The following is a 19,785-nucleotide window of genomic DNA, read 5'->3' on the forward strand; positions in this document are numbered from 1 at the left end:
TGCTGCTACTGAGATGATTAGCCAATATGAACGCAGTGACGCCTGCAATAGAGTATACACGGAGCGTGCTTTGTGGTATTATTTATTTAGGAACTGTGAGTAACTACAGCCGTAGCGTTCTCATCTTTGCAATTCTGATGGTTTAACAAACTGGGAGAATATTAGCATATTTTTATTAAGGTACAAAATACACCCCGTTGTTGCCTAAAACATTAAAAAAAAAAAACCAAACAAAACGTGAGAAAAGCTTTGTATGCTGTAAATCAGATTCAAAACCTTTCTGTATAAGGAACTGTGGCAATACTGTGTTTAGTATAACAAGAGGTTTTTATCAATTGAAAAGACATGCTGGCAATCTGAACTTAGCAGCAAAGAGTAAAGCAGTTAAAACCCATTGTGTCATCCACATTAGCTGGGCTTTCAATGTAGAAGAGCAAATCATATGGAACACATACACAACTAGGTAATATCAAACAACCTAAGGTCGATATGGTACACACCGGTATTAAAGTACACTAACTACTTAGTGGTGAGGATTTAAGGTAATCTTTTTTTTTTTTCTTTAAAAGAGGTAACCTTTGAAATGCAAATGGTTGCACTTTATGCACAAAAAGTGGAAAACAAAAAGAATCACTTTTGGAATGATACACAGATATAAGACACACTGGTTTTAGATGATGCAAATCACCTTGCAGCCTCTGATATTACCTCTGAACAACAGCAAAAAAAAAAAAAGGTGCCAATACTGTGAAAGGAAAGCAAAGTTACTAAATCTGAGTGCATTAACCATTTCTGAGAAAAAAAAAAAAAACTAAAAACAAAACCAAAAACAAACCCAGGGCTTGGATTTTTTTGTTTTGTTTTGCTTTTCTGCAGTTTTAAAAAACTCAGCAGCCTTATTGGTGCAGGTTTAAGACAAAAACAAGACAGTCAAGCTCATAAGGTAGAAACAGGTCCTATATAGGTTAAAATTCTTTGGAAACTGCTAAGTATAGAGGAGTTTGTAGTCCAGGCTACTATCTTCTTGACTGCTCCAAAAATCTGTGGGAGTTTCCAGCTTATCAGTTGAAATCTGTTTTGCAGTTGCCAAATAAATACAAGTAAAACTTTAGCTAACCTGGGATTCCGTTTACACACATGAACATAGAAGTTCCTGATTGTGCAATAGCCTGTTTTTTTCACAGCAGCATATATATGAATAATAAATCATCGTTAGACTGACCAGAAAAACAGAAAATATGGTCAGTCTTTGTGTTTTCAGTCTGTTTCTTAAGTAGTCAGCTGTGACTGCACTGAGTGACAGGGAGAGGTGAAAGGGTGTGATCAGCTGGTTAAAAGCAAGATCGGAGTTTCTCAGGAAACCACCTGGATGTGCAACATGAGCCAGTATTGCAACGGCACTGACAGTGCACTGAGAAAGGGCAGGAAATGTGTTTGAAGTTAGGGCTGTGGAATTCTGTTTAAAACAAATGAAAAATGAACCATACCAACATACAAATTTCAATTCTGGCTGTGTCAGATGATTCCTTGTAAAGAAGACCTTGGGGAGTCAACTTAGGTGCAGTTTTGGCTGAGGAAAGTAATAGTATAGAGCAATGAGCTCAGTAAGTAGACTTTTTCTTTCAAAATAACTGTAGACTTGTTTTCCATACATTTAATTTTCAAAATATACTGGGCAACTTAGTTGATGACTTGCTTAAAGTAAATCAAATCATGCTAGCAACTTAAAATTGCCTGCTGATTTGAATTAATGCCCATACATAAAGCAAACAGGTATCAACTGATCATGCTGAAAAAACAACCCCCAAATACCTATGTATCACACAAGGTGCTTTTGATAACTTGGTTTTCTGAGCCTTATAAGGGAAAGTCTTTAAATATATTTTTCTTTTTTTTTTTTTTTTTGTTTGAGCCTTGTTTCATTCTTCCTCCTCCTCATCTTCATCTTCTCCTTCTCCTTCTCCTTCTGCCATTGTTTCCACAAGGAGTTCTGCGGTGCACGTGGCTTCCCCAAGGCTGTTAACAGCTTTGCAGGTGTATTTGGCATCATCGTCCCCACATACTTCAGAAATTGTCAAAGAACAGTTCCCTTCCTCATCATAATCTATCTGGAAGTGACGGGACTCCTTGACAGGCTGATCATCTTTGTACCACATTACCTCAGGGTCAGGATAGCCTGCAACAGGGCAGAGAGAACAGCAATTGCAATGAATGGGTATTGACTTATCTGTAATTACTTTAAGCTTTAATTCCACGTCTGTATGGACGTGCCAATGTGTTGCTATACAGATATTTCATTGAATTCTATTTAAAATAAATGTAGGTGATCTGAGGCCTTTTTGCTTCACGTTTACCTGAAACAGCTTTATTATGAATAGCAAAAAATTGAAAGTTAGCACTGAGGTACTCACTAGATTTCCCTTTCCACTACTTTTGCAGTGACTCCAGGCAGCTGTTTGTGTCTCCGACATCAGCCAGCAAAGGACTCTTAATAGCGTATTCGAGGCTTACCTTACCTTGCAGCGTTTGTGGAAACCAGAGTTTCTGACACTGAGATTTAGAATTTCAAGGATAAGGTGTTTGGGGCAACAGCTACAGTGTAATTTCCTTCTCAGGTTGTTTCATTGTGGCTATTCTGAATTTTCCTCCTCCTAATCTGCTCCTTACACACTGGCCTGTCCTATTTCTCAATTGTGTTTGTTAGGATAAGCAAGGGAGTCTAAGAGAAACATTTTGATTATGCATCTCAACAGGAGCTTTGGAGCTTTTTGTGAAGCAAATGGCTGCTGTCCTCAAGCATCCGGAGCAGGGCTGTACTTTGCATGCCGGAGAACAATCCCTTATACAGTACTCTTGGCTGCTATAACAAACTGAAGGCTCGTTGTCGCAGCCAAGTTCTGGGCTGTGACTTCCCGCTGAGCAGAAATAACTGCAGGAATCCCTGGTACACAACGAACACTACAGTGATTCACTGGAAACATCAACCGTGGTAGATCCATCTATTTTATTCCATGCAGTACTTATGCACATACCCCTCACGCTGAGCATCCATCAGCAACAATAATCCATCCTCACATCTCCGCTGTGAGGTAGGAAACAGCAGTGAAAGAGATTAGGAGCACAGAAACAAACAAGCAGAAGGTCAGTGAGGCAGTTTCTGAACCTCATTTTAAGATTAGAAATTGTCTATCAAACATGTGCAATATGACACTGACTACCCATTTCGTTTTAACAGCTCTTCCTAATTTCCAGCTTGCATCAGCAGCTGTGACAGAAAAGGTTCAGTGTCACTGCAGTACCAGTGCTTAGAGTCCTGGCCTGCAGGCTGTTCGGCTGACAGAGCCAAGTCCTCAAGTGTCTTCTCATAAACTTATTCTTTCTATCTGCATCTTCCAGTCTGAGTTTTAATTTCTTGAACTCATAAGTTAAAAACAAACAAACAAACAAAAACCACCAGAAACCAAACAGCAATATAGTATTTTATAGTTATGATTTTTGTAACCAGTGCAATTATATTAGCATTACTTCTCATGCAAATACACTGTTAGGGACCACTTTGCCTTTTATACAATGTATGTACGGCTTAAAGCTATCTTGAGGTCACCTGAAACTTGTCTGTCATTTCAGACAAGTGACTTCCTACCTATTATTTCCAGTTAGCAGTCTCTCAGAGTGTACTCTTGCAATTTATGGTACCATGTTGCATCTTGTTTTTACTGTTTCTACCCTCAAAAATCACCTTACAGTTCCCCCTTGCTGTTCTGAATTAGTGATTCACACATTGATTCTTGGAGACTACGGTTTTATGGCAAGCACAGGACAAGCCCGTACAGCTCCAAATAATTCCTGTTATTGCAACACATTCAAGCTGTGACATGCAGATATTGGTAAAGCAAAATGGCACCAACTCAACAATAATAAAGGAAAAAATTGAAAAAGTTAAACAACAACATGATGCAGAAAGCTGGCAAGGAAGGAAGGAAAGAGATAGGCTAATTCAAAGTACCTTCAATTTTGCAGTCAAATCTAGCAGCACTGCCTTCCACAACCTCCAAGTCAAGGATTGTTTTAGTAAAATATGGCTTTACATGGGGCTTTTCTTCAGCCACTTCTTCAAGAAAAGCATCTGGACAAGAGCGAAGATATAGTTAATTGTTTTATAGGGCATGTTCTCAAAAGATGCATTTTAATTTTTAATTATCAGATGGTAATGAAAGCCTCTTTTATTTTGTTTAATTCTGTAAGCCTAATGACACTGAGGACATTCGCTACTTAGTCCTGTGCCAAACTTTCGCAACAGGACAAAGATTCAGACCATAAATAGAATTAAATCAACATGCAGGTCACCGTGCTACAAATCATCTTTATTTTTTCTTGAATTTGTTTCTAATTGAACCTGAACTTTTGCTAGTCAGAGAGGTAAACCAGTTCAACTTGTCTCAGGCCCGCAGTTGATGTGGATATGTCAAAATGACTTGCTCGATTTTCACAAGTGTCAAACAGCTGCACCTCTGATTGTTATACACCCCAAATCCACATTTCAAATGGGGACCTAGGGGTATAATGTAGACACATGATTTTTGTTCTGAAATTCCCTTGTCTGAACAGCATGGTTTATGCAGGGTACATCATGGTTACAGCAAGTGTTAATGCTTGCTTGCTTGCTTGCATGAGAAGGTAATTCATCACTGTAATCTTTGTATAAACATGCATTCCCAAACTGATAGAAAGTGCAGCTGAGAAATCTGCCTAAATTCTTTGGCTTTAAAAAGAGAAGAGTTTACTGCCCATACTTATACTGGGGCATTTAAGTAACAGAACAATATAAGAACAATGAATTTTTCATAGATTTCTTTACCATAAAAAAAGACCATAAAAACAGAAAGAGAGCACCAGAGCAGGAATAACCATCTCAATGATTAATCTCTAGCATTTCACTAAAAGATTTAGTAAGACTGATTCACAGAGAGGTTAAAAATATGGTGCAGCAAAAATCCTTACCTTCGTTCTCTACTTTGTCTGCATTTATAGGGCTGGTGGGCGAGCTCCCGGAGGCCTTCCTCCCGCTCATACCAGAAATCATCGCCATGGACGACAGTCTTCCTATTGCTCTCACAGCATGGCCTGTTTTCTAAGACATAACATAAAAGGCTTCTGATCAATCCAATCCAAAAGGCATGTGATTTTCTGTAACAATCGTGCTTCGCACAAATTATCTGGGATCTCTGCGGACCTCGCTGGAATTGTTGGACAAACTGCTTATATATAGCTCTGTTGTTTTAGGAGAGACAGAGCAGGCTGGTCCGAATTACCAAATTTAGTTGCAGATATAAACTTCCCCTGATGAACTCATACCTAAATGAATGTCTCTGTTAGCTGCGGATAAAAAGCGAGAGGAGGGCCAGCGAAAAGCTTTGTCCTGTTTAACTGGAACTTAACTCTGGTGGCGGGCTGCTCTCTTAATAGCCGTATGGGCTGGACCGGCTTTCACCAAGGACGAATAACCAGCTAATACGAAATGAATGAGAAAGCACTATCTGCATGATGGAAGCAGACCTCTGACAGGCTCGAGAATCAACCACCAGGATACTAAAATATGCTCAAACTACCTTTTCTGTAGTACGGACACTTGTATTTTTTTATAACTTGCTTGAGCTCCTAAGAAACATGTTCAGTAGACTGAACACATTCTGTGATTCACATTCTGTGATTCTGTGACTGTAAGAGGAAATATAAAGTAGATTTACATGAATGAATATTTTGTAGGCTACTCAAAAGACTGGGTCCAGGATTTTATACATCAACTCCCCTAGCTTTCAGAACAGCACAGATGGACCTGCTACTTAATGCTTCCAGGATTAAGAACAAAGAAGATACAGAGATTGAATACATCTAAGAAAATTATTAAACCGATTTGACCGAATCCATGAGAAGCTTGGTACTACAACAGGACAGAACTACTGGCTTAGGAGAATGAAACTACCGCAAAATGAGGTATATGTAGAGAGGCCAGGCGGAGAAGCATTTCCCTAGCTGTTCGGGTTTGTGAAGGATAACATAATTCCCCAGCCCTCAGTGGGGTTTTCTCCCCTAAAGATCAGGAAAATTTCTACTTGAGCTAGTACGCCTTTTAGTAGCCTCAAATGGAATCATCACGTGTCACATCTATGCAGCTGTGCAGCCTTCTGCGGCTCGCCCATAGAAATCAAACCTGCTTGGCTGCATTCATACACTGGCCACACTGGAGTTTCCACCAGCGGAGAAAGCACCTGGTAGAAGATGTTTCTCAGAATTGTAAACATTAGAAATAAAGCGACTTATTAAGATAATTGGCCCAATTCTATGTTGTCTTCGTTACCTGCCATTTTCTTCTGGCCATATATTTCTTCATCCTATCTTTGGAAAGTTTTTTTGCTTCCATGTTTTTGGTATCTTTCTGCAGCCAAGGATGCTGAAGACACTGAGTACAATTTAAGCGACTCCTGTTACATAAAAAGACTAGTCAGTGTTGCCATTAATGATAGTTGAACCTACCTGCTTTAACATTATTTTGCACTCTTTGCTGAAAGCTGTCTTTTGTTTCCTAAATTTCGCAACATAGATCACATGGCACTGCTTTCCCAGCCATGCTTACTTCTTAAACTCACTTTCACAATTTCTGTAGTTTTTTTTCAGATAAAACTGTGCATTTTAAAGTGTTAATAAAACATTATAAAACAAAGCACAGAAAGCCATATGTTTTAGGCATGGAACACTTGCAGCGGAACCACGATGGCAATGATTCAGCTACCTCATGCTGGCAGTGCCCTGATCTAGATCTCCTTTCCTTCATTTACAGACATTTCTCCTTTCCCACCATTTAATACCCTCCTCCCCTGCAGCACTGAACATTTAAGAAAGCAGAAATGTCCAAACCTCTAATGAAGCCACACCCATTCTTCACTTTGTTCTTGGTACACAGGTAAATAACCCTCTGTTCTCCATCCAGCTGATTTCAAACTCATTGGAAGAAACATGGCTCCTACTCTGATTTTTTCTTTTCTTGCCCAATCATTACATTTACAGGAAAGTTGCCTATTTGGAGGTACCACACTTAAAAGCAACATATGGAAATAAATCTAGCAAAACTGCAACCCATTCAGGTCAAGACAGAACATGTCATGCAGGAGTCTGTATCACACTATAGTGAAGATAAAAGTAGCCACAGAAAACCTCAGGCTGCATCGTGCCCGAGGAAAGGGAAAAGCAGAATGAGCAGGCGATGGGAAGCAAGCGCACCATTCAGACCCTGCACCGTAAAATAAGTGAGAGCTGTGCGCAGAGACAGACGGACACACAGAGCTCCTTATAAAGTATCGCCAGAGATGCCTGCTTCCACAGCGTGCAGATTCAGAGTGGGGAAACAAGAACAACAAGTTCAGCTAAATGCAAACACAGTGCAGCAAGTCCAACAACTTTACTTCATATCTTTCTTAAGTAGATTGCTGATAAAGTCCTTGGCATCATCAGAGATTTCATCAAAAGCCTCATCATCGAAGTCCCAGGTTGCTGAGGTAACGTTGGCGAGGGTTTCATTGTCGTTGTCTCCCATGAAAGGAGAAAGTCCACTGACCCTGGGGGTAGAAGAGACAGACAGACACAAAACAAACAACATGAATTTGCAAATTATCAGAGGAGCAAATTAAAACCGTGTGTGACATCTCCAAGGTTCTGCAGATCTTTATCAGTAAAAGCTCCCTTAAAAGAAAAAAACAAAAACCAGGACTCAAAGCTAACTACAGGCAGGCTCATGGGAAGGAAACTAGAATTTTGACTGCAAAACTGAAAGGGAGATTTTTGCTCTTTCTCTTTTCCCAAGACATTTTTGAGGAGAGAACTAGAATTAGCTGAAAGTGGAGCACACTAGTTTGTTAAATGGCTTGTCTAGTTCTGCATAAATAATCCTGCAATTTTCACACCAAATTCAGCTGATTTTTTTTTTCCTGGTGCTTTCAGAGTAGCTTTGCTGCCTTTACTGTCAAAACAAGGTTTTTTTGTACATATTATTCCATTTACTCCTGCAGACAGAGCCCAAGAAGAAAGATGCATTGTGAAATCATGAAATCCACAATGCTATTTTGTAAACAAAACCACCCTGAATGATACAGCCAGATAAAACAGTGCTACATCACTGCAGGCTGTAGGGTTATGCAGATGCATCCAAAAGTCTTTACGTTCTCAATCAGTCATGATGATGCATGAAATGCAAATAATGCTCTTTTATAACCGAAGTTGAGCTTCTAAGGCTTTTTACTCAATAAAACTGATAAATTGCCAGTGAAAGGCAATTACAGAACAACATGGTGTCATTTTTGCAGAGTATCTTTCTCCAGCTGAGAGTTGTCCTTTATTATACTGTACCTTTGTGCTTCCAGATACTTTTGATTCCAGTATATATCACTCTCTCAGTAAAAACTTTCAGGTGGAAGGTTGCTTATTCCTTAGAACTACAAGTTATTCAGTTTTCCAAGTCTTCTTCCTGACATGCAATGTACATAATAACCTATTCTTCATGGAATCTTACAGACTTTGCTTCCTCTGTACAATCATGTTAACCAAATACATCTCAACAGTAGTACATTTTTTTTTTTAATATGGAAAAGTAAGTGGAACTTATTAGGGTTCTGAAAATACTATATGGATATAGTACTATATGAATATCCTGATGCTACTGAATATCACAGAACAGACTGGTAGAAAAAGAGATTTGGATCAAATCCAGTGAGCTAACTGATTAATAATATTGGCATAATCCCCTCCTCCAAAGTTACTTTGCTACTCTTTTCTTCCTAATTGGATTCAAAAACTGATTTGGAATTTATTCCTAAGGATTTTCTTTCTATAAGCAAAGCAGAAATACCCACTCTTTGAAGTCTCAGACAAAGCAGATACTAAAGCTTTTACCATTTCTGGAAGTTGTGTGCAGTACTGCAGAGTCCAGAATCTTACATGTATACTTCAGAAGTTTGCTAGTAATAATACATGAGATAAAGATGAAAGGTTTGTTTCTTCTCAGGCAGGAAGAAGTAAATCAGAACAGAAGGTATTTGCTGTCTAACTTTCCATTAGATGGGGTGCATTCAAATGCAACAGCGAAGCATGACTTTGTAAATGTATAAGGTGGCATAGACCCACTTATGAAAATATAATAGGCATGAGTTAGAGAAAGCTGAAAGATAAAGGTGCCAAAAAGTGCTCACATAAACCAACTTTAACACAGCTGTTCCCTGCCTTTGACTCTTCCTTCACTGGGAGAGACAAGGTCTGTGCCTGATAGCACTGGAGAGCTGGTGTAGCTGTAGCACAACGAGAGACTCTGTTCTGTCCTTGTGCACATGGGCCGTCACGGCCAGGTAAATTGTTGAAGCAGAATCTCCATTCTGGAATCCACAAAGCACTGCTGCAGGGCCTCGAACCTACTTCCACTCCAATATTTAAACATTTTCCTGTTTATGACAATGCCATCATTCTCTATAATATTTTAGAAAGTGAAAAAAATCTCATCCAGACTGCAGTTCTAAGTTTTGGGTTCCAGATACTGATTGCCAAGTTGTCTCTTTTTTGACTATGTCGTAAGTACAACAACTTCTCAGCCAATTCAGCAGCTTCTCAAAAGGTTCACATTTTATATAAATGGAGGGTCTGTAAAGTATTTCTTCAGTTCACTGTCAACACAGGAGCTGCACATATTCCCTTTGCCCAGGTGAGCTTCCAGAGGACACGCTTGGGCAGCCAGAGCAATGACAACCTGTTTCCCCCCAATACGTGATGGAAGTATTGCAAAGTTGACCTCTGCACGCTATTACCACCAATAGTATTGTGCAGCTCTTGTGTTGCATGTGATAATATTATGGCCTGTTTCCACAGATTAAAGCTGCAATATTGAGAGATCATTTTTGTGCTGAGAAGACTGCTACAGATGCAGAAACATAGTTCATGTGGAAGCACCACTGCTCCACACTGCCATCGGGGGCAGTGCCTATAAAGACATGTGGCTTTCTGGGCAAAGGGATTCTGCATGGCACACACAGTTTTTGAGGGATGAGCTTAAATAGAAGGAGATTAGAGAGGAAAAATAACTTCATTTGTTTTGGTTGGCTTTTTTTTTAAGAATTGCATGACAAAATTATCTGATAAAATCTTAAATGTTGTGGCAGGATTGACCCATTCCATGCATTTGGTAAATTACCAGATAGGTATCGGTTAAGCCTCCGCTTGGTTTGTAATTTCCAAACACCAGTGTAACAGTACCCATTCAAACATTTCAATGAATCTATTTTTGTATTTCTGAATGTGCTGTTGCAAATTTATAGGGCTAAAATAATTTTGTTTCTCTACCACAGTTGTACACTGTGAATCAGTTGCCTTGTCATTAAAACATTTTAAGGAGAAATAGATCCTTGTCCATAGTCAGAAAACAAGATCCAGCAACCAATGTAGATTATAACCGGAAATTCTTATCTTTAGCACAGATTTCACTGACCTCAGCCTTGGTTGTTCATTTCTTAATAGCCATTTAAAGTAATAATGGCTCAGCAACTCTTTTGACAGATTATGGAAACAATTTCATTTTGGAATGCTGAGGCTAAGTGATAAAGATGAGCAACTGCTCCAGAAAATTAATATTGAGCTTACACTGCAAAGTTACAATTAGACAAGCGGTGAGTTGTTTACTGAAAACATTTTTCCAGCTACTTAACCAGGCATCTTCCTGGCATGTTAAGAACCATTTGTTTAGGAAATCTTTCACATTTTCCACTTCTAAATAAAGAAGAAAGATATTTTATCCTCCAAAGTTCCCTAACATGTATTGCTCTGTTCTAACAGAGCTCTGAGTACAGATTTAGAAATATTAAGATCAAAAGGGTCCAATGTGGTCACCAGTCTGACTGCCCATGTAACAAACGCCATAGCATTTCACTTGGAAATCTTTGCATTTAAGACTGCCACTAATCCAGGACAGATGAATTTGCTGCATGTCTCAGAAAGTGAGACCCTGAGCACTCCTCTGCAAGCAATGCTTGCAGCAGCAGCTGATTTGGGCTGATGACAATGAGCTCCTCCTTACAGTCTGCATTACATTAGCAGTGAAAAAAGTAGCCAATTTCAGTGAAGAGTACCATAATATCTGCTTCTGATACACGTGTGCAGGTCATATTAAATAAGCACACAACCATGCCTGTGCCCTGGAGATTATGTAGTAATTTAGTTCTTCTACAAGTGAAATCAAACAAATAAATAGTCTCAGGTTACTTTGTGGGTGACACACACCCACTGGACAAAACCACCGTTTCCTCAGCTGAGGGCAGACTGACTCCACATGGGTCATCTCAAGGTAAAACAGACCATCGAACCCATGTAAAGGAAGCTCATTGCTGAAGCAAGGGAGTTACTCTATTCTCACTCTTCTTTTACATGCCCTGTAGATCAATGAGAAATCACAATTTGCCAGTGCCACTGAAAAAATAAGTCATTTTCTTTTGGGCAGTACAGTCATGACATTAGAGCCCTTCTAACTTGCTTTATTGAGAGAACAAAGAATGCTCTCTCGTCTTTCTATTAACAAGGATTAAATTTTTAGTACAACATGAGGCCAAGTGTAAGCCAGCAATGTGTCTTGTCTTACTGAAGTCCCAAGTCAGCACATCCAGAAGATGAACGATGCCAAAAGATCTTTCAACCAACCTGAACTGCCAAACAAGGAATAACAGCAGTGATGAATAACACAACAGATAAAAGGGAAGGGAATATTTGAAGAATCGGGGTGCATGTTACAAAGGTGCTGAAGGAAAAGAGCACACAGCAAGAACAAATATGATATTAAAAACCAGCCTAAGGTATAGCATATTAAAAATATTAATTGACAGAGATCAGCTACTCTGAAAAGATGTACACTGCCTGCACTGATAACGCAAGCTGAACTAACGGAAAGCAAGCAGAAGAATCAGCCACAGCCCGTTCCTCACTGAAACTAGTCAGACTCCATGGTGACAGAAGGAAAAGGACTATCTTAATGTACGGACATGTGGTGCTACAGTCTTAGACCAAAATTTGTTTTGAAATAAAAACAGAATTTAGAAATTGTTTCAGATTGCTAACTGCTGGAAACACAAACTATTCAAGTGGATCATCAGAAAAGAACTAGAAATAGGAAAAAAAAAAAGAAAAACAACAAACAAATTTAGCAATGTCTGGAAGAATAAATGGGCCAGGGGGAGCTGGAAAGAATTCAGGAGGTTTAACTGTCATTAGATGAAGATTATTTTAAATGCAAAAAGAAAAACTCAAGTAGACATAAATGGAGAAGATATACACAAGCTATAATATTTGTGGCTGTTACTTCAAAGGCAATAGATCAGCTTAAGTATGTGGGACAGCACTGTGATGCAGAACAGGACAGAGAGCAAGATAAAAGCAGAAGATAAAAAACATGAGGTGGAGAATGCAAACAGGGAAATTTAAGGAAGAACAAAGACTGATGAAGAGACGGGACTGAATAAGTTATCAAGAAAGATTAAAAGGATTTAATGTGTAGCTTAGAAATGTGGAAAGGGAATCCATGAGCTGCAGGATGGAATTAAGTCAGCCATGCCATAAGGAAGACATTTGCAGCATCCCAACAGAGAGTGTGATCTCTGTGCTTACACCTGCACAGCAGCAGGCTAGGAGAGAGGTTTAGCTGCAGGGTTTTGGAGGAGCATTGTTACCCTGTTTCCTACTTGAGATTACATCCCACCCATTTTTCTTCTGCAGGGAAGACCCTTTGCCTACAGAGATCTCTTTAGCAGCTCTTTGCTAAACCTGGCTTGTATTTGTTGTTGCACAGGACATAATGAAAACACAGTCTCTGTCTAGGCAGGTTACAAGTCTCTCAACACTTCTGAACCCTCCCTCATGGTGTTATGGCAGAGCATGCCACAGCACGCTCCCTGCAGCTTCACTTGGGACAAGTGGCAAACACAACAGTGTTGGGCCATCACCTGCCTGTCGCAGACCCATCCTTCAGCCTGGTGCTCGTGCGGTGCTCACCTCTTCCTCCATGGCCCCGCTCACTGTGGCAGGGGGACAGGGGAAGCAATGCTGGGTTACAGGTGCAGCCATGGTGCGTGAGACAGACACCAAATGAGCGAGTCTTACACTTTATGCATGAGACTTGGCAGTTCTGAGCTTATACGCAAAACAGGAAAGCAGAGCTACAGCTAAAGAGAGGTGCAGTTCTCAATGACTTCTATTTGCATTCTGTAATGATGATGTGATGTTCCATTTTAGATAACAGCTTATAGTGGTGAGTCTGCAAAAATAGCTGGGCTTTAAAGAAGTGAAGACAGATTGGGGGCCTGTCGCTCTGAGGGGGAGAGAAAGTCCAAGTGATGACTCACAGGTCTTCTCCAAGTTCTGTTACCTTGTTCTTATCACAAGAAAGACAAAAGCTGATTATTACTGTTAATCATTATTGCAGCAATTGCTATACATAAAAATAAAAGATATTTTGTTGCATTTGAATAATGCAATTTTCCCCTCATGAAGTGTTGAATAAGCTTAAAGACACCTTAGCAAACAAGTAATTTCATAATATATTTCACAAGGCATATTGGGTCATCTGCATCAACTGTAACACCACCCCAGTCCCATCAGCCAAACATTACAGCATTCAAATATCTGGCTTCTGGTGGCACAGAGAAATTGGGAAGCAGTAGTTCTGCCACTGCTGGCAGACTGGTCTTTGGCAAGACATTTCACCTGTTCTCCACCTGTTTCACCTGCTGCCTTTGCCTTGTTTACCTAAACAATGACGGTGTTCTCCAGCACGTCCCATACTGGAGCAGCAACCCCGGCTCTGTGCCTTAGGAGCACACACAGCTGCTGTCACCCATTTTTGCCTGCGTTGCCTGACATGTCACTGCTTATATTGCAAACACACAAACCCTCACATTTACTTTCATAACAAATGACAGCAAAAGACGCTAAACTCCCAAATGTGCGTGTAACACAGCGCTTGATGTTTGGTTCCATCACAGAGAAGAGGCCTCTAGAGGGCAATGCAGCATTGGTGTCCCGGCTGGGCTCCCATCGGCGGGCACTCCGGCATCTCCACACCGCTCTGCTGTGCTCTGCAACTCAGGAGGCCTCAACAGCCAGAGAAATACATGAATTTGTCATCTGAGTACTGCCTGTGTGGTCTGCATTATTTGAACTACAGAATGATCCAAACGAGCTTTCAAGATCTAGAAAGAAATGCTGGAAGTGAATGGAAAATAAGCATCCTGTAAATAAACTGGCAGAGCAAAGGGATCTTGAAGAGTGTAGCACACTTCATGTAAGAAGCAGAAGATAACAGAAATATTCAGAGTCTTTGCTGGGAGTAAGAGAGTTGATGTAGTAGCTTTTGCACAGGACAAGAAAGAAAATTATGTTGCTTAGCTTGGAAATGAGAGTAGGATGAGAACAAGTACAAGGGCAAGCAGAATCACAGAGAGACCGAGTGGACATGGGGCAAACAACTGTGCATTGCCAGGTGTGAAGGAAGAGGGCTGCCGGGGCAGAGGAGGCGCTTTCAAAAAAGAAAGTAAGGTATTGAGAAAATTCTGCTTTTTAAAAGAATAAGTGCAACGCAGATCTGCCGTTTACTTATTATTGAAACATGAAGAACCATGCTCCAAACTGAGCTTCTCTTTTCATTTGTTTATATGGCATCAAATGTGGAAAGTCACAGGTGGAAGAAGATCACTTGCTGTTCTAGGCATGGAGATCCTATTTCCATATGCATTTCTCCAGACCCATTGAAGTTTATATTCATGTGTTATCAAATCACAAATTAAGATCAAATCAAGTACTGAAATATGTAACCGAGAGCTGCAGCCAACCATCTTCTAAAATATTTCCATGAGCTTGATCTATGCTGCTTATAAAATGTATTATCCAGTAGTTTGTGCTTAATAATAAATTAAAACGCACTGTGAACAGATACAGTAATGCTGGGATACTTTAGTCTGTCCCACAGGGGACCCAATCTGAATAAGAAGACCCCAAAATTTCAGAAGAAATTTCTCTCTTGGGAATAAAAGAATAGGAATTGTCAGTTATTAATGTATGTCCAAACATTTCTCTTTAACATCTAGGAAGGAAAAATAGTTTAAAGTTAATAATAAAATACTGTCACTTTGTCTTTTTAAATGAGATGAAGCATTACTTGTTTATGATGAAGACGGCTGAATTTCCAGAACTCTAGTTCTGCAATTTACCAATTACACTCATCAGAGAATAGAGAACTTTTATTAAACATGCTGGATATGCTAATTAGAATACAAAAGGCCTGAAAACTGGAGAAGAATTCAGAAGCTGATGAAAATTTTGTATGTTCAGCAACTGTCAGGATCTGTGTTAAGAATAGCAAAGGTACTCACAAAATGTAGCAGATAACTCCTATACTCCACATATCTGTTTCATATCCGATAGGTTCATAGTTTATAACTTCTGGAGCCACAAACTCAGGTGTCCCAAAGAGAACTTTCAGAGAACCTGCATTTTCTGTGAAGAATGAAAGAGAAAACCATTAACTGCTACATGCAGCTTGTTAAAAGCAATTATTTCCCAATAGCAGGAAAACCAGTTTTGTATTTATGATTTTTTTTTTTTAAAGATCCTTATCAGAAAAAAAAAATGATGCCTGAACTGCTGTTTTCTCAGCTGATACATGTATAGCAATAAATATTTCTTAAGCATCCTCAAGCACGCAACACTGTACAAGGCACATAATAAGGTTCCTATTGCAAGGAGTTTCCACAACACCAAGTCTAAGAATGAGGAGAACTGTTAGTGTTTAATTCGAATTCGAATGTCCTGAAGCACAAGAGTGTTTGAGCCTCCATCACTTCAGCAGTTGCACAAGCAGATTTCAGGATTCCAGTGTTAGAAAGAAGTTGAAGTTTTATCAAAGCTCAGGGATCTGCATTTTATGGTAAAGAGAAACAGCAGTGATATATTAAGAACTCTTTTAATCCAACACACATTTTATAGTTTAAACAAGAAAATCAATACTGGGTTGCATGTCTCTGAACTATAAAGTGCCACAGGTCTGTGGTGAAACAAGAACAGAAGCAGATGCTGTGCGCCTGTCAGATCACTGCCTTGCCAGTAAATCTGGGCTTGAGCCTGCTCTCAGAACTAGGCTTGCCTACAAGTGGACCTGTGGAGCTTCAGCCTGGTGAAGGGGGACCACAAGTGCTTAGTCATCAGCTGCCACTCCAAACTTTTATCCAGCTGGTCTGTAGCACAGGTGTCCTACATTTGGCTCTGCTTAAACATGATGCTGATGCCTTTAAAATGAGCTACACTGAAGGTACTGCTAGCAATAGCAACTGAAAGAATGAGGTCATGGGATGCATGAATGTGCTCTTCATCTTTCTTGTGCTGACCCACCAGTATTGCTCTACTGGAAAATACAGTGATGAAGGTGGAATAACCGCTTGTTCAGAACCTGGTATTGCCAGTGTGCAACTGTGAGTGGTATGTCTAATGTTTAGTCATAGCGTGAAACACAATGCAAATCATTTAGATAGAAATTATTAGGCAAATCTCAGTGGGCTCATTTTCATTGATTCTCATTCTGAATAGGATGGGAAGAGGAGAAGAACAAGCAAGGTCAGGAAGGAAGGAAACTAAGGAATAGATCAGGGACTGGGGAAAATAAAACACAATCACAATAAAACAATTGTATTATAAAAGTATAAAAAAGTCAGGAAATAAATTGTTTCTGATTTGAAATAGGCTTGGATTTAGGTTGAGAAACTCTTGTCCAGTTTGCACATGTGCCTGAGTAATCAATATTTGCCTTATGTTGGATTCATTGCATTATATTTATCTTTTGTGGAAGAGTAGCATCCAGGTTAAGCACAGCAGAATGGCATAGTGAGGAACCATTCCTCTCCCAAAGAGATTGCCATCTAAATAAAAAAGGTATGAATGGGAAAAAAAACAGATGTAACAGATTCCAATCCTGCCTGTGTTAAGGTTACAGTAAATACAGAGATTTGTAGCTCTATGATCAAGAGAAAAGCTTAAGAAACCTCAAACAGCAGAAGATCAAAGTTTTGAGAAGACTACAATAGAAGCTACTTGTCCACAACACTGAATCTTTACAGAATATTTCTGGTTACTAGAATTTCCCCTACCAAGTTTTGCAACATAAATGCTGATCCCAGGACTGACTCCACAAGTAGTTTCCTCCATGGAAAGCTATTGAGCCATTCCATAAAATGCAGTCATCAACCTAAGTGAGTACTCTTTTGCGGCATGCAAATCCCCAACTTACTGAATGAAAATTGAAGGATATATGGGGTTAATAACTTGCCTGTTGACTGAGCAGCATGTTTGGAGTAACTTCTAAGCACTGGCACAGTAATTCACTCAGTCGTGCCAGCTTCCCCCTTTTAAAAGCTGTGAAACCCTTTTTGCTCTGCTCAAGTATGGTGATAGTGAACTAAATGCTGAAACCTCATTTCCACATGTTATCCTGCCTTCAGAGACCCCTCCATGCAGAGAGTACCCATTTCTAGAGACAGATAGAAGAATGCCTGGGAGCAGCCCCAGGAAAGCACCGAGATCCCCTGCAGGTTCACCATCATCAAGACCTTCCTGCTGTATGTCTGACTTGCCTTTAAAAAGCACATTCAAAAGCTATTCCCCAACATCCCTACACTCACATAATGAGAGTTTTCTTACCCCAAAAGGTAGGATCATTTTTTTGTATCCAACCTAAACTGATGTAGCCTAAAACAAGGGCAATGTCTTCTCCACAGGGACAACGAGGAGTGGGAGATTACTCTTCCTTTTCCAAGCACAATCGGGAAGCCTAAGATCCCATCTTCCCATTTGCCTTCTTTGTAAGATAAACACCTACGTTTTCTTTTCTAACCGTCCTTACGAAAATTTACTGAAATTTGTCACAAAGACCCTATTTTTCTAAAAGCTTCAGCACGATCATCCAAATCTCAGGCTCAGGTTTTCACATCCAAGTTTGGAGGCTTTTCTGTGCTCTGTGTAAACTACCGCGAGCCACTGTGTATGCAAAAGGCTGGTGTATGAAATGTGCTGCCCGTAGGTCTGAGAAATGTTTTTTTTGAAAACATGGCACTAGAGTGCAAGCACACGGTGTGAAACAACTGACGCAGCATTTTCTGTGTGTAAAAGAAAAAAAGAAAAAAAATAATAAGACCTTTTCTATGCAATAGTATGTCAAATCTTTACCCAGATGTTTACAAGCTCAGTACACAAGTAGGATCTGTGTTTGGATATCCTGTAGTTCAGATAGAAAGCTGACAAGCTAGCTGGAAACCGTTGCCTACACTGTATATAATCAACCATTAAAAAAAAAATCTTTACAGTACTCAAAACCCATTCTCTTTTCTCCTTAAGAAGTTTATCTTAAACAATTTTTTACATGGGTTCCTCAGCACACCAAAAAAGGTCAGGAAAATATCCCACTGCAGCTTTGGTATTTCCTGACAGTGTAGGAGAACTAATTAGCTGCAGCAGATGACTGCAGAAGGAGCTGATCCTCATTTCATTAAACTTGATCAAAACACTGAATATTTAGAAGCATTAATTTGCACTAGTTACAAAAAGTTAAAAGTAAATCTCACAAATTGAAGTGCAAATTCAGCTCCTGTTTCCTCTAGCAGTCCCTCGGTTGAGCGATTTCTGCTCAGTCGGGGTCAGGTCCATAGTACAAGGGCTCCAATCCCATATCTATTGAAGCTAAAGTGAATTTGATGGACAATTTCAAATTACAATGCTTGAAGTAACACAAGTGCAGGAACATGCCCTCAGTGCAATTTATGAAAAAACAGGCAAGAAGAGGGCACTTTGTGAAGGGTGCTTTTAGCAACTTTTGTAAGTAAATGCAACAGTAAAAATTGTGTTCTAGTTTTGGAAAACGTCTCAATCAAAATGTTACGTATTTCTTCATGATTAACATAGTGGCTTTGCTTTGTGGGCATGGAACAGGAGGACACTTTCTTTTCCTAGTGAAATGCCCCACACTCCGCATTCTCCAGAACAGCAGAGCAATGAAAGAAACAGCAAATGCCTATAATGTAACTTTGCAAGATTTAGCAACATACTAAGCCAAATGAATGTACATTATTGTAAAATCAAAATCAGTGTCAGTGCCCATAGCTGTCATCCTTCCACAGCAAGAAAAGTTATATATAGGTTAGAGATTTACTACATACGGCATGATTCTAGCAGCTCACAAGCCACTGTCAGCTGTGCAATACACCGTGATGGCAGGAGATTAACAGACAAATGGAAAAGCTGATGGATATGAAGAGGCTACTGAAAATAGAGTCTTCCTTTTGCTAAATGTGGGTTTAACTGTGGTTTGAAGATAAAAAGGTAGTTGAAGAAATTTCTATAGAAAGGCCATTCTGTGGTTACATTATCTCCCTTGTTGATGAAATCCACTCACTTTAGCAATAGATGCATAGTTTTCAGGCTGACAGCTGGAATATCATGGGATGAAGTCTTTCACACACCTTTGATTAAAAAAACGCCAACCCTTCAGCACTGGAACTTAACAGTTCATCTGTTTCCTCAACAAGAACAAAATCCAGTTCATGCTCCCAGAAAACTATAGCTCCATACTGGTGGAGGAACACAAATGGCAGTGATTTTTTTTTAATGAATGAAGTAAATGCCTTATCTCCGAGTTCACACTGTCTATGTGACCAGGATTCATGTAATACC

At 39.7% G+C, this 19,785-nt stretch overlaps 1 protein-coding gene across 3 annotated transcripts in view; it reads right to left on the reverse strand.

Moving 5' to 3' along the window:
• Positions 1-1,584: 1,584 nt before the first annotated feature.
• MYLK (myosin light chain kinase) overlaps positions 1,585-19,785 on the reverse strand; it is a gene marked incomplete at its 5' end in the record, with an annotated part of 144,848 nt that continues 126,647 nt past the window's right edge. For all 3 annotated transcript variants that reach the window (XM_080347251.1, XM_080347252.1, XM_080347253.1), the window contains 6 exons: positions 1,585-2,176; positions 4,007-4,126; positions 5,002-5,131; positions 6,359-6,482; positions 7,461-7,613; positions 15,444-15,567. In XM_080347251.1, the coding sequence (XP_080203377.1) occupies positions 1,920-2,176; positions 4,007-4,126; positions 5,002-5,131; positions 6,359-6,482; positions 7,461-7,613; positions 15,444-15,567 (908 nt within the window). In that variant the 3' untranslated portion in view covers positions 1,585-1,919. The remainder of the gene's footprint in view (positions 2,177-4,006; positions 4,127-5,001; positions 5,132-6,358; positions 6,483-7,460; positions 7,614-15,443; positions 15,568-19,785) is intronic.

This window comes from Nesoenas mayeri (assembly GCF_963082525.1).
Source record: "Nesoenas mayeri genome assembly, chromosome: 6".
Classification (NCBI taxonomy): Eukaryota; Metazoa; Chordata; class Aves; order Columbiformes; family Columbidae; genus Nesoenas; species Nesoenas mayeri.